This window comes from Phyllobates terribilis, unplaced genomic scaffold, assembly GCF_046119375.1.
Source record: "Phyllobates terribilis strain yellow unplaced genomic scaffold, ASM4611937v1 Scaffold_2__4_contigs__length_985480577, whole genome shotgun sequence".
Lineage (NCBI taxonomy): Eukaryota > Metazoa > Chordata > Amphibia > Anura > Dendrobatidae > Phyllobates > Phyllobates terribilis.
This window is the reverse complement of record NW_027362762.1, coordinates 577918905-577940949: the sequence shown is the minus strand read 5'-3', so window position 1 is coordinate 577940949 and position 22045 is coordinate 577918905. Positions and strand designations below refer to the sequence as shown.

The window sequence follows — 22045 nt, the reverse complement described above, 5'->3', positions numbered from 1 at the left end:
TTTAAAGAGGTCTTAATCCACTTCTGTATAGTAAAGGCCCCGTCACACTAAGCGATGCAGCAGCGATCCCGACAACGATACGACCTGTCAGGGATCGTTGCTGCATCGCTAATACATCGCTGGTGAGCTGTCAAACAGGCAGGCTCACCAGCGATCAGGGGAGCAGCGATATCGTGGAAAGAATCGTTCCACGATGTCCTGCTCCCGTTACCAGACTGCTGCTTAAGCAGGAGCAGGCTGTTAACTATGGTAAATATTGGGTTACTAAGTGCGCGTGTGCCCCTAGTAACCCGCTGTTTACCATGGATACCACTCTGCTACGGTGCGCGGGAGCCTCCGCTCACCTTAGCAGAGTGGTATCTATGGTAAACAGCGGGTTACTAAGTGCGCGCGTGCCCCTAGTAACCCGATATTTACCATGGATATCACTCTGCTACGGTGCACTGGAGCCTCCGCTCACCTTAGCAGAGTGGTATCTATGGTAAACAGCGGGTTACTAAGTGCGCGCGTGCCCCTAGTAACCCGATATTTACCATGGTTACCAGCCTGATCGCTGCTCCCGCTGGTCACACACAGCGATGTGTGCTGGCCAGCGGGAGGCCAACGACCAAAAAATGGTCCAGGACACTTTGCAACGATCAGCGACCTCACAGCAGGGGCCTGATCGTTGCAAAGTGTCACACATAGCGACATCGCTGGTGAGGTCGCTGGTGAGTCACCAAAACCGTGACACAGCAGCGATCTCGCTAGCGATATCGCTTAGTGTGACGGGGCCTTTAATGTCCCAGAAGGGCTACTTATTCCTCATTTAGTGGAAAGAAGACTACAATGATACTTGCATATATAAAATCACGAAAATATTCGGATGCAGAGAAAACAGCATAGCATACAATATTGAGGAGTCATAAGATTATAATCAATATTTTACATATTTCCAAATGTGTCTTCAATGTGCAATTATCTGTGAAAACATGAAAAAATATATATTCTAATAAAAAAAATTAAAAGAACAAAATAAAAAAATTATATACACAAATACCACAATAGGGAGATTAGCCATATATAGGAGATCCATCAAATTAATGTATACAATTTAAAGTCTACATTGAGACCATTAGGTTTTAATGACTCAAGTCTATATATAAATTCATAAGTTCTTTCCTTTTGAGTATTTTTTCCTATCACCTCCTCTTTTGAGTGGAGGAACATGGTCTATTATAGTGAATTTGAGGTCTTTTTCTTTATGCCCTAATTCTACAAAATGCTTCAAAACCTGTAAATCTAATTTCTTTTTCCTAATTGTATAGCGATGGTGATTGATTCTAGTTTTGAAATCCCATGTTGTTTCACCGACGTATAATAATTTACATCTTCATTGCAAAACATAAATAACATGATCAGTGTCACGTCATATAATATTTGATGTTATATATTTTCCCAGAAGTACGATGTTTAAAAATTTTCCCCTTTATCATATTTGTCAAATTTATACAACTCAAACAAGGAAAACACCCTGAACACCTCCTTCCTGTTAATGTACTCTGAGTCCTTTTCTTAAATGAACCAATCTGTGAATGAACTAATTCAGAGGTTTGGTATTGTCTATTAGGCATTGCACCCACTTGCAACCATATGCTTTTTGCTTGTGCTGCACCTATATTTTGCTATCTATCTATCTATCTATCTATCTATCTATCTATCTATCTATCTATCTATCTATCTATCTATCTATCTATCTATCCAGTTGTGATTACACATAACATACTATAAAGACCTTTGAGGCTAGTACTTACATGATCTATGGCCTCATGTGCACAAGTGTACTCATAGGCTTCTAGGTTTTTATGGCACCCTCTTGTACCTTCTTATAATTTGAGTTCATATGTGGACCTACGGAGAATATTCAGATTCCATATGAATTTGACAAATATAAATACCATGTTCCATTACACAGTATTGCTTAAGGGAAACCTGTCAATTGCTCAAAAAAATGAAAAAAAATACTTACAATCTCTTGATTTTGCCACTCTTTCCATTTTGCATTGTGTCGCTCCATTGCACAGAGATATTCACATTTATTTTTTTCTGGAGTCCAGCATGTGAAATCTCTGGTTGCAATGCAATTGAGCATTTATTCAGAGCTTTCTCTGGGGGCTTTTGATTTTGTTTCACCCCCAATCCTAGACATTGCCAAATCACAGATCCGCAGCTATTGCATCAGTCTATCAACTGCTGAGCTGTGTGGCAGTGTCTGATTGGGATGGGTGAAAGAAAATAGCCCACCCCCACAGAGAGGACTCTGAAGAAAGGCCCAGTTAAACTGAGATTTCACATACTATGTTCAATAAGCAACACATGAATATCTCTGTATTGCAGTAACACAGATAAAAATGGAAAAGTGGAAGAATCAACGGAGCTCAGGGATTTTTACACTGTATGTAATTCTTTTCTTTTTTTTTTTAGCAATTAATAGGTTCTCTTTAAATATTCATTCCTAAAAGCATATCTCTGACACATGAGTTTGTGTTCTTTTGTACATTCAGCTATTGCCCTGTGTTAGGCAGTGTTCCTAGACTGTACATTAGAGTAATGTACATGCTTAATTTTGCAGGCGTAAGATACAATCAACAAGGAAACAGCGAGGTCACTTCATCATCAACTATTAATCACCATGGTAACAATGCCATGTTGACCAGTCAGTCAGTCCTCCAGCAGGTTTCTCCAGTGAGCTTGGATCCTGGCCATAACATGCTTTCACCTGATGGTAAATTGGTGAGTACACCTGGTCTATTGTAGCTGCACTGCAGATAAGATAAGAGAGACAAGCAAGCAAAACACACAGTATTCTTTTTTTTAAGGTTCTCACAGGGTCAGCGGTAAACAAAGAAGCATTGTAGACTAAAAATCTGGAATGGAGAGTTTGCACTAAAAAACAGTTCTCTGACCCACTTTAAGGTCTTTTTGAAGCTGACCAATAAATGTAACAAAGAGCTGTTCACTTTTTATTGATTAAATACCTTGCAAAGTAGAAAAGTGGGTGGAACAGTGTTTGTTTTTCCTTGCAGATGACATGCACATTGATAAAACTGACTCTCCAAAAGCCTACTCTTTGAAGGGGTAGGTCAGATTCAGTATTTTTTTTTCACTAAGTAAAATACTTTCCCTTTTCATTTCCAATCTTTGGCTTCTTTATTCAGCACTCAGAACTTTTTTGTTTAAGCTGTCAGTGAACAGTTGACAGCCAAACCAGAAGTTCTGATAATCTAGTTAAGGTTTAGCACTCTTTTTCAAGTCAATATTAGTTAAATAAAGGGGTTTTTCCTACAAAGTACATTTTAATCAATAAATCTTGGAATAAAAATAAGTTCCACAATTGTAAGTGTGAAAAAAATGTTTCTGTGCTGAGATAATCTTATAAATGTGCCCCTGCTGTGTACTGTGTAATGGCTGTGTCGGACCGTACAGGAACATGGTCTGATCATACCACAGCTCCTGGGCAGGGAAGGAAGGAAAAGAGAGTATACAGACAGGACAATATGGGACCAAAGATGCTACTTTCTGTGAGGTAAAACATTTCCCTGCCTGTTTAAAAACTTCTTTCTCACAGAAAGAATTAGCTATGTTCCCATGCTTTAATGTCTGTACACTCTCTTACTGTTTGTTAGTAAATATAGTAGATATCATCCTTTTTTGTATCTTTCTAAAGGTGATCATAAATAGTAATTATTGTAATGTTTCAACAATTAACAAAAAAACAAATGTGGGACCATCAAGTGTTTCCAATGCCAAAAATGTCTTTCCCGGCAGATGATGACCATGATAATTAGCCATCATCTGCCTCTAACAGCGGTGACAGCATCATTTAATGAGAGCCGGCAGTGGGGTGCCCAAGACATGATCGTGTCTGGCATTCATAAGAGACCCTGATTTCTGTTATATACAGCAATGCTGCTAACGAGCAAAATGGTAAGCATATTTTGAACTTTTGACTTTCAGGCTCAATATCTCACCATCAGCTACTGCTTCGAATGTTAGACTACCATTATTTTATAGACAATCATCTTGGCTATCTAATACATAAATTTGACTAGCAACTACTTAGCATATGATTAGTTATGCAGATTCTTGTTATGTCACTGCAATGTTACTGTCCTGGTAGTGGAAAAATCTTTTTCTTCCTGTATACTACAAAATACAACCTGTTCTCACATTCCCTAATAGTGCAATGTGTTATTAGGTTGATTCCCAAGCGAAAGGTCACTGGTTTGAATCGAGGAGCAGCCATGAAGTAGATTTCCCAAGAAAAGATAAACAACATCATCCAGCTCATCTATAACAGCTTCTCGGCCGAGAAAATTACCAAACTGCATCATGTGAGTGCCATGACAGTTGGAAGTGGAAGTGGCTCGTATGCTACGTAATAGTGAGATCACAAATGTCTATTCAAGCACCGTGCTACGCACTTTAAACAAATCTGGAATAGTGGCTTGAAAAAAGGTGAAGAAGCATTGACTTCAATATCGTCATAAGAAGCATCGTCTCAAGTTTTCAAACAAGTATGAAAAGTGGACAGTGGAAGATTGGAAACAGGTGATTTGGAGCTATGAGATGAAAGTCAATAGACTAGGTTCTGATGGGTTCAAATGGGTCTGGAAGAAACAAGGAAAAAAGGGTATAATGGATCGAGAAATTGAAGGAACTGTCAAGTTCAGTGGAGGAAGCCTGATGATATAGGATTGTTGCACAGCCAAAGGCATTAGATACTTGACCTGGATCGATGGTGTTCTCAATGCTGGGCTACATGTGAGTATCCTACAAGATGTGTTACTTTGTACACTCGAGTACTATGGGTATGAAAAGAATGACATAGTGTTCAAGCAGGACAACGACCCGAAGCATACGTTGAGATTGGCAAAGAATTGGTTCAATGACAACGAAGTAGAGGTGCTGGATTGGGCCCCACAGTCCCTAGACCTCAACCTAATCGAACAGTTGTGGGTAGAGTTGAAGAAAAAACTGTATACAATATTTTTTGGACTATAAGACGCACCAGACGATAAGACGCACCCCAAATTTTGGGGTCAAAAATAAGAAAAAATGTTTTTTTATAAGATGGGGATCCATCTTATAGTCTGAATAGGTATGGTATCTTACCTGGGGGGCGGTGGAGTGAGGGTCACAGGAGGCAGGGTCCTTCAGAAAGCCAGCAGAAGTGAAGGAATGCTGCGGACCCTGGATGCAAAAAGCCGGTGCTCCAGCAACGGGGAGTTGTGGTGGTGGTGGAGCAGGATCACAGGGCCCTCCATTCCCTCCCTCTGGAACCCGCCGGCTACAGCAGAAGAGGTGACATGATATGGGGTCGGTGCCTGGCTGGGGCTGAGGCCAGGGCCTGTGGCTATGGCTGAGGCCCAGGCCTGGGGCCGGGGCCTGTGGCTGAGGCCAGGGCCTGAGGCTGAGGATGGGGCCTGAGGCTGAGGCCTGGGGCTGAGGATGGAGCCTGAGGCTGAGGATGGGGCATGAGGCTGAGGATGGGGCCTGAGCCTGAGGATGGGGTCTGAGGATGGGGCCTGAGGCTGAGGATGGGGCCTGGGGCTGAGGACGGGGTCTGAGGCTGAGGCCTGGGTCTGAGCATGGGGCCTGAGGCTGAGGATGGGGCCTGTGGCTGAGGCCTGGGGCTGTGGATGGGGCCTGAGGCTGAGGACGGGGCATTTGGCCTGGGGCTGAGGCCTGTGCCAGGCTGAGGCTGAGGTCGGGGCCTGTGGCTGGGGCTGGCAGGGGCATTGGGCGGTGAGGCAGCGCGGCGTGCACTGTTTTCCGGTGTGCGTGGGCATCTTCCTAAAGCTGTAATCTACAGGAAAATTGCCGCCGGAGCTCACAGTCTGCGCTTGCGCCAGCTCGGGTGGGCATTTTCCTGTAGATCACGGCCTCAAGAAGATGGCTGCGCAAAACCGCTCTGTTTCACCGCCCAACGCCGCTCACAGCCTGACATTGGCCCCAGCCCCGGCCAGGCACAGGTCCCAGCTCCAGCCGCTCTGCCTCACCGCTTCACCGCCGACAGAATTTCACCTCTTCTGCTGCTGCCGCCGTTACCGCCACCGCATTCCTGAAGGAGGAAGGACCCTGCGATCCCGCTCCACCACCACCGCAACTATTGGGTAAAGTAACTTTGGGACCATAAGACGCTACCCCCATTTTCCTCCCAAATTTGAGGGAAAAAAAGGTGTCTTTTGGGTCAAAAATTATGGTACACACCCATGTGAGTTGACCTGTATGCACCAGCTTTGGGAACATGTAGAAGAGGCCTGGGATCAGATTTCAGTCGAGACATGTTTGAATCTGATTGAGAGCATGCCCAGAAGGATTCAGGCTGTTCTGAAAGCCAAAAGGTAGATTTACAAAATACTAACAACATAATAAAAATTTAAATTTTGATTTTAAGGAGCAAAACAGTAACAATGCAGTGACATGACAAGGGTCTGCATAACTAATCATATTCTAAATAGTTGCAAGTCAAATTTATGTATGAGATAGTCAGGATGATTGTCTATAAAATGATGGTAGTCTCACGTTCGAAGCAGTAGTGGATGGTGAGATATTGAGCCTGAAAGTCAAAAGTTAAAAACATTGTTACCCTTTTGCTCGTTAGTGTAGCACAAGCAATCGGCTGATTGCAGGTTCAAGTCCCCTAAAGGGATTAACAAATACAGTGAAAAGTAAAAAAAATGATTTTAAAAAATGTGAAACAAAAATCGATTACCCCCCTTTTTACCACATTAAAAATGAAGAAATAAAAAAATAAATAAATACACATTTGGTCTTGCTGCATTTGTAAAAGTATGATCTATTAAAATATGAAATAAATTAATTTGTGTAGCGGGAAAAAAATCAATACCCTAAAATTGCAGTTTTTCGGCATTACATGGCCATATCAAAAATAAAAGAGTTATAGCTCTTGTAATAAGGGGAGGAAAAAACAAAAGCGCAAATATGAAAAATTGCCTGGCCTTTGTGGAGTTAAAATAGATTTGATATGATGTATTCACTGTTTTGTACCTTTGATTAATGGTGGTTCGAGGCCTGAGACCCCATCAATCGCTCAAAGAAATAGGGCTACTCCTTGGAGCACGAGTCGTGAATGGACCCATATTTTCTTTTATTGATTTGTAAATGTGTATAGTCTGTGGTTATTTTTCTACGTTGTAGATTTGTATAATATATCTTATTTTATATTTTAACAGATCCCAGTATCTGGAGGAGGTCTGCCACCTGTAAGCACCTTGACGAACATTCATAGTTTATCTCAATCAGTTCACCACAATTCTCAGCAATCACAGAACCTTATTATGGCACCTATTTCTGCTGGGGTCATGGCAATAACACAAAGTAAGTCTTTACTATCTGGATGCATTTACAAAAGCCGCAAATGACATAAAAGTGCATTTGAAACAGGATACTTCTTTTTTATATAAATGAGGCACAGAAGTGCTATTTTAAACATGGTGGTCAGCCACACCATCCATTGCCCCCTGCATGTAAACATATATAGCCAGGACATATTAAAACATACCATATTTTGCGGATTATAAAACGTACCTAGGTTTTACAGGAGGAAATTAGAAAAAAAATTTGAAGCAAAAAATGTCGTCATGATTAGAGATGAGCGAATATGTTCGAGAAACGATCACCAATTTCAAATTTGGCACAAGTATGGCACATTTGGATTCGTGATCGGAAACACAAGCATTTTTTCTTAAAATCTGCAAAATTCTGTATAATTCGGTAAAAGTGCGGGAAATGATTGCATTGCCACTAAAGTATTTTTAGCACTTTGGCTAGGATAGTGGTGGTGTATGATGAGCAGGCAGGAGTAACGTGTCTGATGAGGGGAGGGGGTGGGAAGAGCTCAGAGGAGTGGCGTGCTTGTAATCTTTTTTTTTTTCCTAAATTTATGTGTGCAAATTGCAGCTATCTAATAAGGGCCCAGGAAGCTTCCACAATGTCCAGACACAAGGGCTTGTGCCTTTGGCTGCTAAAATCACATGTCCCTCTCTATATACAGTACAAACCAAAAGTTTGGACACACCTTCTCATTTAAAGATTTTTCTGTATTTTCATGACTATGAAAATTGTACATTCACACTGAAGGCATCAAAACTATGAATTAACACATGTGGAATTATATAGTTAACAAAAAAGTGTGAAACAACTGAAAATATGTCTTATATTCTAGGTTCTTCAAAGTAGCCACCTTTTGCTTTGATGACTGCTTTGCACACTCTTGGCATTCTCTTGATGAGCTTCATGAGGTAGTCACCGGAAATGGTTTTCACTTCACAGGTGTGCCCTGTCAGATTTAATAAGTGGGATTTCTTGCCTTATAAATGGGGTTGGGACCATCACTTGTGTTGTGCAGAAGTCTGGTGGATACACAGCTGATAGTCTTACTGAATAGACTGTTAGAATTTGTACTATGACAAGAAAAAAGCAGCTAAGTAAAGAAAAACGAGTGGCCATCATTACTTTAAGAAATGAAGGTCAGTCAGTCCGAAAAATTGGGCAAACTTTGAAAGTGTCCCCAAGTGCAGTTGCAAAAACCATCAAGCGCTACAAAGAAACTGGCTCACATGAGGACCGCCCCAGGAAAGGACGACCAAGAGTCACCTCTGCTTCTGAGGATAAGTTTATCCGAGTCACCAGCCTCAGATATCGCAGGTTAACAGCAGCTCAGATTAGAGACCAGGTCAATGCCACACAGAGTTCTAGCAGCAGACACATCTCTACAACAACTGTTAAAAGGAGACTTTGTGCAGCAGGCCTTCATGGTAAAATACCTGCAAGAAACCACTACTAAGGACAAGCAACAAGCAGAAGAGACTTGTTTGGGCTAAAGAACACAATGAATGGACATTAGACCAGTGGAATTCTGTGCTTTGGTCTGATAGTCCAAATTTGAGATCTTTGGTTCCAACCACCGTGTCTTTGTGTGACGCAGAAAAGGTGAATGGTTCCCACCGTGAAGCATGGAGAAGGAGGTGTGATGGTGTGGGGGTGCTTTGCTGGTGACCCTGTTGTGGATTTATTCAAAATTGAAGGCATACTGAACCAGCATGGCTACCACAGCATCTTGCAGCGTCATGCTATTCCATCCGGTTTGCGTTTCGTTGGACCATCATTTATTTTTCAACAGAACAATGACCCCAAACACACCTCCAGGCTGTGTAAGGGCTATTTGATGATGGGATGCTACGCCAGATGACCTGGCCTCCACAGTCACCAGACCTGAACCCAATCGAGATGGTTTGGGGTGAGCTGGACCGCAGAGTGAAGGCAAAAGGGCCAACAAGTGCTAAGCATCTCTGGGAACTCCTTCAAGATTGTTGGAAGACCATTTCCGGTGACTACCTCTTGAAGCTCATCAATAGAATGCCAAGAGTGTGCAAATCAGTCATCAAAGCAAAAGGTGGCTACTTTGGAGAACCTAGAATATAAGACATATTTTCAGTTGTTTCACACTTTTTTGTTAAGTATATAATTCCGCATGTGTTAATTCATAGTTTTGATGCCTTCAGTGTGAATGTACAATTTTCATAGTCATGAAAATACAGAAAAATCTTTAAATGAGAAAGTGTGTCCAAGCTTTTGGTCTGTACTGTATATTTTAGCGCCATTTTGTGATTATAACAGGTCAGAGAGGCTACTCCTGACGCTGCTTCTGGATTCATTAGAGATTTTAGCTAGTTAACTAGGCGGTTGCTTCTAAGTCAGATAGTTTAGATAGATTTTTTTCTGTTCCTAACTAGTGTTGAGCGAATTTGTTCGGCGAATGTTCGAAAGTTTCAAATTTGACACGAATATGGCACATTCAGATTCGTGATCGCAAAGCACTTTGGCAAAGCCCAATTCTGTTCTCCCTCTGATATCTAACAAACAGGTCATGCTGGAGAAACTTGCACCTACTGCCACTCAGTGTCTTCAGCTCCTTTGTGAGAAACTAATGTTTTGACAGCCAGTCTACCAAATAAAATTCCTGAGAAGGAAATTGTGAATGGCTTCGCTTCTGGTATGGGGTGCTAATACCAAACCATGGCGTGCCATTCACTGGATATTCCTGGCTGGTTGGAGACAAGCTCTTTCCCACAGAAAAATACCAGCAAGCTAAAGTGATTGTGGCCTATATAATAATGAAGGAGTTTGCTCGTTGCCTAGGATTTCAACCACCGCTGCTGTCTACCTTGTGAACATTGTGTTGAAACTTGCAAGGATTAAGAGGTTACATTGGAGAATCTGGTTTTCAACTGTAGGATTGAGGGCTGGCTGCTGTGTTGAGAGCGGGTGGAGTAGGGGGAACACGACAAGCTGCTGCACTGTGAGAGAGGTGCAGACAGAGATGTTATGGTGGATTGAGAAAGATGGGGTGTGCTCTGTGTCTGAGAACAGTCAAAAACAGCAGGCCTGTCCTCTTCCGTAACAGCTATTGGGCTCTCACTCCTCCCGACTTTAGCAGGTAAACAAGTGGAGGTTTCTGCGGCCGGAGACCTGTGTGAGAACACTTGCCATGATGACTGAGGAGGAAGAAGCAGAAGATGCGATTGATGGGGCAGCCGGTGGTTGGCGAGGCCCGCTAGTCTGCATTTTAGCACAGTGAGATTACCAGATTAACGCATGTTGATCACGCATGTGCCAGTTCATGCATGTAGTAGTCAAATTATTGCATTTTTTTACTGTATTCTGTCATTTTTAACAAAGTTGGCAGATAACGTGAGTTGTGTCATTTTTTGAGGTCTCAAAAAAATACCCAGGCTAGACATCTGAAGACCCGTGAACACTGCTGGCAACTGCCATAGTTTGGGCTAAGGATGCAGTGCTTGTCTTGGTTGCGTAACTCTCTGTCTCTGCGGGAAGCCGCAACGTAACCTCCTCGTCTTCCTCCTCCACCTCCCCTGCTGAGATACTGTGCTGCATGCCTCTGGGTTCACACCAAGTGGGATCTACAACCTCATTGTCATCCTTTCTGTACTCCCACTCCTTGCCCCGAGAGTCACCCTCCTCCTCTTCTTCCCTTGACAACACAATACAGTCTGTGTGTGCCTCAAGTATCTGAGTCCCCAAGTAGGACTCATCAAGTATCTGAGTCCTACTTGGTCCGGCCCCGGATCAACTGAAAAAATTTTTGGTCATCACTGCACATGCTTTCTCCCTCTTGAGTCTGTGAAGCTTGGATCAGATCTCTGATGCCCCGGAATATAATGTGTGAACAGCTCTGCAGACTTGCCCATCTGTGGTTCCCCACAGTCAGTTGAGTAGTTGGAGAGTTGTGACGCGGGTGAAAGCAAGAGTAATTGGGATGCCACCTCTGAGGACTGTACTGTGTGTGAGGTTTCGGTGGAGGAAGAGGAGCAGGGGCCACTTGATGCAGCGCTTGTCATCTACTGGAGCTCATATTCTTTCTGGCCCTCATTTATAAAGCGTACTGCTGTCTCGGCATCACCTACTTGGCCTTATCTTGGATCTCTTCATACCTAACCGACCAAACATTCAGTGTCTCCCACTCACACACCACCTCCTCATCTCGTCCCCTATGTGTCGGTGTCTCCCAAAGTTCAGTTCTAGTACTCCTGCTCTTCTTCGTCTACACCTTCGGCCTGGGACAGCTAATAGTCTCACGGCTTTCAGTATCACCTCTATGCTGATGATACAAATCTAGCTCTCTGGACCTGATATCACCTCCTTACTAATCAGAATCCCACAATGTGTGTCCGCTATTTCATCTTTCTTCTCTGCTGGATTTGTAAAACTTAACATGGATAAAACTGAATTCATCATCTTTCCACCATCTCATTCATCCCCCCAACTGACCTATCCTTCAAAATTAATGGCTGCCCACTCTCCCAGTCCCGCAAGCTTGACTCTGATCTGTCCTTCAGACATCCGATCCAAGACCTTTCCACTTGCTGCCGACTCCCACTCCAAAATATCTCTGGGATCCGCACATTCCTCAATCATGAATCTACAAAAACACCAGTGCATGTGACTCGCCCTCTGGGCCGCGTGGGGAACCCAGAACCGGGCCTTTTGTGCGATGCTGGGGGTTGTAGTCACCGTGGCGATGACCCGGTCCCGTGGCTCAGGGTGGTCAAACCAGTGGCAGTCGATTGATATGGTTTTCATTATTTTCAAATGTCCGACTACACCACCCTTGGATTGCGGTCAGGATGAACCGCCGCTGCAGGGCAGACTGCTGGGGCTGGTGTTGTTGAGCAGCACAGGAATGGTGTAACTCCCCATGGGAGAAGTGTAGCCCCAGGGCAGTGTAGGTGGATGATGGGGGTGATGGGGCGCGGGAATAATGACTCAGAGTCTCTGTAATGCAGTCCAGGATCTTTACTCACAATTCGTTAGTCCACGTTACTCCGGCCGGATGTAACTTCCCGCGTCGCACCATGTTCACCAGGTGAGGGGGCTCGACCAACTCTCAGATAATTTTGGAGTGCTTCGCAGGACCCCCCTTGCGTGTCCTTCCTCTGGCCTGTCGTACCCCACCAGTGACCACGCTTCTGTCCGGCTGCCTCGGGCCTTCTCTGGGTAAACCTCGGCGCCAGTTTCCCTGACCCTATGTGGTGCCTTCCTAGCGGGTGTAGTGAGGGGCTGCACCATATGAAATGTCACAGCCTCCGGTTTCTAGTTGAGGGTAGTTCCTCGCCTCCACTAGTTTCGGGGACCGGTCTCCCCTTGGCCTGACCCCTCTACTCAGGTAGATGCGGGCATATGGTGGCTACCAGCCGGTCCACACCCCTAGGGTCCCTTCTTTCCTCTGTGCTCCTGGAGCCTCCTCCGCTCTTCTTCATTCCTATTCCCCCGACTCTCTCTCTCTCCTTTCAGTGCTGACTGGGCCTCACAGGCTAGACCCGCGTCCGGAGCAGAGCTCCACAGAGTCCTGCTCTGTCACATCTTCTCTCTGACTGCACTCAACCGACTTCTCTCTTAAACTAAGATGGTGCCCACCTTTTGTACCTCCCTCTAGGTGTACCCAGGAACTGCTTCCTCCCTGCTCCTGCACTACAGGGTTCCCCCTTCCTTGGTGTTCCCTCCCCCCACTCCAGCCAGGGACAGGGACTGTCGCGCTCTGCTTGGAGCATATCTGTCGCCCTGCCCCCCCGGAAATGTGGTGTAACGCATGCAGGTGTCGGGGTCCTGGTCCACACTCCATCCTTACCTAAGAGTGAGATATCGCACATCTGGAAGAGATGCAATACCTCTGTAGCAACCGAACCCCCAGGGTGCTACATTCCCCCCTGGTAAATCACAGCACGTCCGCGGGCTGGAACAGAGCAAAAGACAATGACAATTAAGGCATGCAAAGAATTTTTTTTTTTTTTTTTAACCTGTCAACTGCATATCACTTCCCTTTATGGGAAACCTTTTCTCTTTTCACCATTATAAGTGCACTTTTAATATCGCTGGAACTCTTTTATCAAACATCATATACACTGTGTTCCAAATTATTATGCAAATAATATTTTCTCAGATTTTCCCAAATTACCTATATGAATTGCAGTCATTGTAATTTTCCAGTCAAATAACTATTAGAGTACAATTGAAAGGTTTTTGTACAAACTGCCTATGATAACAGTATATTTTTAAAAAAATAAAAAACTCAAACTGCACTCAAAATGCATGTTCCAAATTATTATGCACAGCAGAGTTTTCAACCTTTTCATTTTAATAAAGAACAAAAAAATGGTTATTTTTGAAATTATAAGCATTACCAGGTTATTACAAACTGAAATCAAACAGTTTTCAACTCAAAACTTTATTCTAGGTGATGTTACATTTGCACATAGGACCGCTTGTTCGAAAGGAGCTTCTGAACTCTCTCGTCCATTGAATTTGTCAGGTTTTGGATGGTTTCTGCTTCAATTGTTTGACATGAGGACAGAATACCCTCCCAGAGCTGTTGCTTAGATGTGAACTGCCTCCCGCCATCATAGACACTCCTTTTGATGATGCTCCAGAGGTTCTCAATGGGGTTGAGGTCAGGGGAGCATGGGTGCCACACCAGAAGTTTGTCCCCTTTTATGCCCATAGCAGCCAGAGATGCAGATGTGTTATGTGCAGCATGAGACGGGGCATTATCATGCATGAAAATGATCTTGCTGCGGAATGCACGGTTCTTCTTGAACCATGGAAGGAAGTGCTGTTTTAGAAACTCAACATACATTATGGAGTTCATCTTTACCCCTTCAGGGATCCTAAAAGGGCCAACAATCTCTCTCCCCATGATTCCAGCCCAAAACATTACTCCACCTCCTCCTTGTTAGCGCCGTAGCCATGTTTGCATGGGGTGTGCATCAACCAGCCATCCTCCACTCCATCCATCTGGACCATCGAGATCATTTCATGCATGATAATGCCCCGTCTCATGCTGCACATAACACATCTGCATCTCTTGCTGCTATGGGCATAATTTGGGACAAACTTATGGTGTGGCACCCATGCTCCCCTGACCTCAACCCCATTGAGAACCTCTGGAGCATCATCAAAAGGAGTGTCTATGATGGCGGGAGGCAGTTCACATCGAAGCAAGGGAGGGTATTCTGTCCTCATGCAAAACAATTGAAGCAGAAACCATCCAAAACCTGACAAATTCAATGGACGAGAGAGTGCAGAAGCTCCTTTCGAACAAGCGGTCCTATGTGCAAATGTAACATCACCTAGAATAAAGTTTTGAGTTGAGAACTGTTTGATTTCAGTTTGTAATAACCTCGTAATGCTTATAATTTCAAAAATGACCCTTTTTTTGTTCTTTATTAAAATGAAAAGGTTGAAAACTCTGCTGTGCATAATAATTTGGAACATGCATTTTGAGTGCAGTTTGAGTTTTTTATTTTTTTAAAAATATACTGTTATCATAGGCAGTTTGTACAAAAACCTTTCAATTGTACTCTAATAGTTATTTGACTGGAAAATTACAATGACTGCAATTCATATAGGTAATTTGGGAAAATCTGAGAAAATATTATTTGCATAATAATTTGGAACACAGTGTAAAGCATTATACTAAGCATTTCGGTATATAAAACTTTCATGAAAAACATTTTCAAGTGGACTCTCTTGTACTAGCCGCGGTGCAACTTGCGACCAGGTGTCCATTTTTAAGGTTCAAACTGTAGAAAAACTTTTAAACATGAGGGACCCGTTCGTAAACCCTCAACGAAGGCCCTGGGGTGGCTGCAGGGCGTAGCTGATCCAGCTGCCGGACCTCGTCTTCGGCCACCTCTTACGGGTTTTTGTTCTGAGGTCAGTTGTTGTAGTTTCTTATAAAACCAGTAGGGGGCACTTTAGGAAGTGCAACTATTTACAAAATTGACTGCTACCAGTCCTCGGCCGGATAGTTCATAAAAAAGTGGCTGCTCCCAGTCCTCAGCCGGTTATTACTAACCCGTCTCCGGGCAACTTTCAAAAACGAACAGGCAACAGTCAGGCAACAGTCCCCATCCGGGGTGAACTTTCTCTTCTTGTACCCTAACGGGCAACTATGTACAGTGCACTCACATTTTAATAGCTGTGTCTTCCTGGTGCACGCTCTTCCTCCTCGCCATACTCTTCAGACCCGTCCGGGTCCCCTGGAAAGCAGTGCTCCTGGTAATGTTCTTCCTCCACCCTCTGGACATTGAGGGCATACCACCCTTTTAGGCCTCGATGCCGGGTGTATGTTACCCGATCTCCCGGGAACAGCTCCCGTTTCCGGTGTCCCTTTGACAGATGACTCTCCACGTCCCTCCTATTCACAAAGAGGTCCGTGTCCGTGGTAGGGTCCCGGATAAACTCCCACCCTTTCTCCTGGTGGAACTTTACCATGGTCCCAGCTACTTTAGGACCGCGTGCTGTTTGGGGGTTTCTACGAGTCCTTGTCTTCTCCTCTGTGCTCCGGACCTGCAGCTGCTCCCTCTTCTGGCGTCGCGCCCGCTCCTCCTTTGCAAGCTGCTCACAGATCTCCTGCCTGCGAAATGCGGCCGCCTGCTTCTCCTGCGCAAACCCCATTGGATCTTCCACAGTCTGGTCCCATTCTATCTGGACCTCTTCCTCCGGGAGCGGGGAGACGGTGACTGGCTGTGGTACCGGCAGGAGTGGAGCAAGCGGGGTCTCGGCCTCCGTGGACAGGTCTTTCCACCGACTGGGGTGAACTCATCCCTCCGGCACAGGGACCGGCTCTCCATCGGGCCCGGTGAGCTGGCTGTACAGGTCGGCCCCTAAGGGTGATGGCTTCGGCACCGGTGGCGCACGTGGTTCGGATGCGCCTGCAGGTGTCAGGCCTTGTGACCGTGCCTGGTGCGAGCCGCCTCCGACCGCACCCGGGGACAGGGGGCATGGCCTAGGGCTTGACTTGGCGATGGGGCTCACGGCTTGGGGCCTGCGTGCCGGCAGTGGGAGCAGGTTAGGCGCAGCGACGCCCGGAACGTCTGGCTCCGCGACAGGGTCCAGAGGCAGGTTGGTGACATTAGGGCTGGTGGCAGGGGTGTCCCCCTTACCTGCTTCCAGGGCTGCGCTGCTCTCAACTTCCGGCCTCCGCTCCTCGTCCTCCGGGCCTGGCTCGCTGGCTGCTGTGCTGCTGGGCCGCGACCCACCGGGCCATCTCCCCTCTTCATTCCGCTACAGCTTTTCGCTGCGCCCGGACCATCCTCTGGTCCAAATCCTCCAACGCCGTCCGAAGGAACACCGGGTCCCCTCCGGGGAGCTGCGCCATCAGCTCCTTGAGGCTGTACGGGGCCGCGATGGCCTGCAGCAAGCCACCCGTCAGGGTGCTGGAGTTGGTGCTGCTTGCCATCTCCGGGTGTGGTCTGCCAAGACTGATCCAAACCACACCCTGCCCCCCGGCCTTCTTCTCTTTCCGCTCCCATTAGGGGTGGTCCTGGGGCCATCTTCTGACAATCACTCTCAGGGGCAGCCCCCCCACGCTGATGGACATCTCTGCAGCCGCACTCATGGCTGTTGGGGGTGGGCTCCGTCTTTGGCGCCATTCTGGGACCTGGCCCACGATAGGAGGTGACTTCTCGTTATCTTTTGGCGCGCACATTATGGCATCTGTTCTTCTGGGGCCGGCGCCATTTTCAATACAGTGAAACAGTCTCTTTTCAGGCACGCAATACCCGCTTGTGGCGGGTTGGTCACGATCCTGCCGACTACGCCAAAGTTGACTCGCCCCCTGGGCCGCGTGGGGAACCCGGAACTGGGCCTTTTGTGAAATGCTGGGGGTTGTAGTCACCGTGGCGATGACCCGGTCCCGTGGCTCGGGGTGGTCAAACCAGTGGCAGTCGATTGATATGGTTTTCATTATTTTCAAATGTCCGACTACGCCACCCGTGGATTGCGGTCAGGATGAACCGCCGCTGCAGGGCAGACCGCTGGGGCTGGTGTTGTTGAGCAGCACAGGAATGGTGTAACTCCCCTTGGGAGAAGTGTAGCCCCAGGGCAGTGTAGGTGGATGATGGGGGTGATGGTGCGCGGGAATAATGACTCAGAGTCTCTGTAATGCAGTCCAGGATCTTTACTCACAGTTCGTTAGTCCACATTACTCCGGCCGGCTGTAACTTCCCGCGTCGCACCATGTTCACCAGGTGAGGGGGCTCGACCAACTCTCAGATAATTTTGGAGCGCTTCGCAGAACCCCCCTTGCGTGTCCTTCCTCTGGCCTGTCGTACCCCACCAGTGACCACGCTTCTGTCCGGCTGCCTCGGGCCTTCTCTGGGTAAACCTCGGCGCCAGTTTCCCTGACCCTATGTGGTGCCTTCCTAGCAGGTGTAGTGAGGGGCTGCACCATATGAAATGTCACAGCCTCCGGTTTCTAGTTGAGGGTAGTTCCCTGCCTCCACTAGTTTTGGGGACCGGTCTCCCCCTTGGCCTGACCCCTCTACTCAGGTAGATGCGGGCGTATGGTGGCTACCAGCCGGTCCACACCCCTGGGGTCCCTTCTTTCCTCTGTGCTCCTGGAGCCTCCTCCGCTCTTCTTCATTCCTTTTCCCCCGACTCTCTCTCTCTCCTTTCAGTGCTGACTGGGCCTCACAGGCTAGACCCGCGTCCGGAGCAGAGCTCCACAGAGTCCTGCTCTGTCACATCTTCTCTCTGACTGCACTCAACCGACTTCTCTTAAACTAAGATGGTGCCCACCTTTTGTACCTCCCTCTAGGTGTACCCAGGAACTGCTTCCTCCCTGCTCCTGCACTACAGGGTTCCCCCTTCCTTGGTGTTCCCTCCCCCCACTCCAGCCAGGGACAGCAACTGTCACGCTCTGCTTGGAGCATATCGGTCGCCCTGCCCCCCGGAAATGTGGTGTAATGCATGCAGGTGTTGGGGTCCTGGTCCACACTCCATCCTTACCTGAGAGTGAGATATCGCACATCTGGAAGAGATGCAATACCTCTGTAGCAACCGAACCCCCAGGGTGCTACACATGCCCTCATCATCTTCCACCTCAACTACTACAAGCTCCTGTTCTGTGGCTTCCCTTCTACCACTCTCGTAAAAATCTATCCTAAACTGTGCTGGCCGACTAATCCACCTGTCACCCCGCTATTCCCCAGCTTCTTCCCTCTGTTAATTCCTGCGCTGGCTCCCCGTTGCCCAGAGACTCCAATTGAAAAGCCTAACTTTGGCATACTAAGCCATCCTCCATACATCTGTGACCTAGTCTCCCTGTACTTACCTGTGCGCAACCTCCCATCCTTACAAGATCTCCTTCTCTACTTCCCTCCTATATCTTCTTGGCACAATCGTATACAAGATTTGTTCCATGCATCTTCCCTACTGTGGAACTCTCTACCGCAACACATCAGAATCTCGCCTACCGGTGAAACCTTCAAAAGGAAGCTGAAGACCCACTTCTTCTGACAAGCATACAATCTGCGGTAACCCTCGCTCCACCATACCGCTGCGCGACCAGCTGTACCCTCACCTACTGTATCCTCACCCATCCCTTGTAAATTGTTTGTGCACCCTTGTGGGCAGGGTCCTCTCTCCTCTTGTACCAGTCGGTGACCCCTTTTCACATGTAAAGCGCCATGGAATAAATGGAGCTATAATAATAAATATAATAATTATACTACTTGTACTCTGGGTCAATTGATGCCACTTTCCTGGTGTCTGTCCCTAACTTGATCTGTTTTGGCAACTTTTGGGCCCATTTGAAGGTGTTATGTATGCGTTTGGTGTTGCCTCCCATTGAATCCAGTGGGGTTTGGATATGTTCGAATAATAAATCTGCGAATATTGCATAATCGGCGATCATAATCCGAACTGAACATTGAAATGTTCGCTCATCTCTAATCGTGATGCAATGTTATGGGGAAAATCTTCTGCTGACACTGTTATGGGGGTAATGTTCCCCAATTCAGTACTAATGTTCCCCATCCTGTGTTTATGTGGCCCATCCTTGTCCCATCCTAACATATATGGCCATCACTTTGGTGTATATTATCTCCATCCTGATATACAGTATATGATCCCCATCCTGGATTATTTGGCTCGCATCCTGGTATATATGGCCCTCATCCTGGTATATATAATCCCCATCCTGGTATAAAGTATATGGCCCCCATCCTGGTACAGTGAGGGAAATAAGTATTTGATCCCTTACTATTTTTGTAACTTTGCCCACTGACAAATACATGAACAGTCTGTAATTTTAAGGGTAGGTTAATTTGAACATTGAGAGATAGAATCCCCCCCCCACCCAAAAAATCAAGAAAATCACATTGTATAAATTAGATAATTTTTTTTGCATTTTGCAGTGAGAAATAAGTATTTGATCCCCAACAAACCATTATGAGTTCTGGCTCTTACATACCAGTTAGACGCTCCTAATTAACTCGTTACTTTCATTAACCCCTTAACAACATCTGACGTACTTATACGCGTCTGTGCCCTGGGACTTAAGAGCCAGACCCATATTAGTACGTCATGGCGATCGCGTGCGCACACAGGCTGTGCGGGCGCGATCGCCGCCGGGTGTCAGCTGATTGTCACAGCTGACACCCGATACTATGTGCAGGGAGCAGTCCTGCACCGCTCCCAGCACATTATCCCCCGCGATGCTGCGATCGAAGTCGATCGAAGTCGATTGCAGCATTGCGGGGGCAAGGGGAGGTGATCGCAGATACTCACCTCCTCTTCCGGCTTCCAGCGCTGTCTGGAAAGGCTTCCCGGGTGTTGCCATGACGACCCGATGTCGTCATGACAACATCCGTGTCACCAGACAGCAGGAAGATTGTTTGGACATGCGCAGTGCATCTCCAAACAATCTTCTCCCTGTCCAGCGCTGTCAGCCTGCATGGCACAGGGATGGTGCTGCATTCCTGTGCCATGCAGGCGATCAGAGAAAAAAAAGTGAAAGTCCCAGAGTGGGACAAAGTAATAAACTATATAAGCTTCCAGAAAGTGAAAAAAAAAAAAAAAAATTGCAAAAATATAAAAAAAATAAAAAAAATAATCCACCAAAAATAAAAATATAATGTACCCATCAATAAATATTATTATTAAAAAAAAAAAAAAACAATAAAAGTACACATATTTGGTATCGCCGCGTCCGAAACAACCTGACCTATAAAACTGTCCCACTAGTTAACCCCTTCAGTGAACACGGTAAAAAAAAAAAAAAAAAAACGAAGCAAAAAACAATGCTTTATCACCATACAGCCAAACAAAAAATGGAATAACACGCGATCAAAAAGACAACTATAAATAAAAATGGTACCGCTGAAAACGTCATCTCGTCCCGCAAAAAACAAGCCAACACACAGCTCCATCAGCCGAAAAATAGAAAAGTTATAGCTCTCAGAATAAAGCTATGCTAAAAAATAATTTTTTCTATAAAATTGCTTTTATTATGTAAAAGTGCAAAACATAGAAAAACGATATAAATGTGGTACCGCTGTAAACGTACTGACCCAAAGAATAAAGCTACCTTATCAATTTTACCACACGCGGAACAGTATAAAAAACAAAAAAAACAATTCCTGAATTGTTGGTTTTTGTTTATTCTGCCTCCCAAAAATCGGAATAGAAAGCGATCAAAAAATGTCACGTGCCTGAAAATGGCACCAATAACAACGTCAAGTCATCCCGCAAAAAACGAGCCATCACATGACTGTCTGCCAAAATCTGGAAAAATTATAGCTCTCAAAATATGGCGATGCAAAAACTAGTTTTTACAAAAAATGCGTCTTTTAGTGTGTGACAGCTGTCAGTCATAAAAACCCCATATGATTCTGGTATTGCTGTAATCACACCGACCCGAAGAATAAAGTCGTCTAATCACTTATACCGCACAAGGAACGGCATCAAAAATAAACTCTTGGGTTAGGATTGGGCTAGTATTAGGGCTGGGTTTGGGGTTAGGGTTGTGCTAGGGTTAGGGTTGTGCTAGGGCTAGGGTTGTGCTAGGGTTAGGGTTGAGTTTGCATCGAGTGCTCTGGTATGCATTGAGTATCGTGGGTATTTGAGTGACATGCTCGAGTCTCTGCCCCATATGCTTCGCGGCCAAAAAAACTTTACGGGGATTGCCTGGCATGCACGAGCGATCCCCGCATGTTTTTTTTTGGGTGTCTAATAACCGTGAAACATGCGGAGCAGGGACTCGAGCATGTCACTCGAGCACACGCTGTACATGGTGCATACCTGAGTACCCGATGCAAACTCAAGTAGCGAGCACTTGCGCTCAAGACTAATGACAACTTATTCAATATGATGACCTAATGTAAACAAATTCTGTGTTGTACCTCTGGGTTCAAAATGTTCACTATACACCTTAATAAAATCCTTGAGGGGTATAGTTTCCAAAATAGGGTCACTTGTGGGGGAGCTCCACTGTTTAGGCACATCACGGGCTCTCCAAACGCGACATGGTGTCCGCTAACAAATTGAATGGAAAATCGTCTCAAATTGTTAGCGGACGCCATGTTGCATTTGAAGAGTCCCTGTGTGCCCAAACATTGGAGCTCCCACACAAGTGACCCCATTTTGGAAACTAGACCCCCCAAGGCACCTATCTAGA

General features: G+C 45.8%; 1 protein-coding gene across 1 annotated transcript in view; it reads left to right on the top strand.

The window, feature by feature from the left end:
* The window catches only part of HNF1B (HNF1 homeobox B), a 186923-nt gene that overhangs the window by 129366 nt on the left and 35512 nt on the right, over positions 1–22045 (top strand). The window contains exons 5-6 of the mRNA XM_073666403.1: positions 2612–2772; positions 7239–7383. Coding sequence (XP_073522504.1) covers positions 2612–2772; positions 7239–7383 — 306 coding nt within the window. The remainder of the gene's footprint in view (positions 1–2611; positions 2773–7238; positions 7384–22045) is intronic.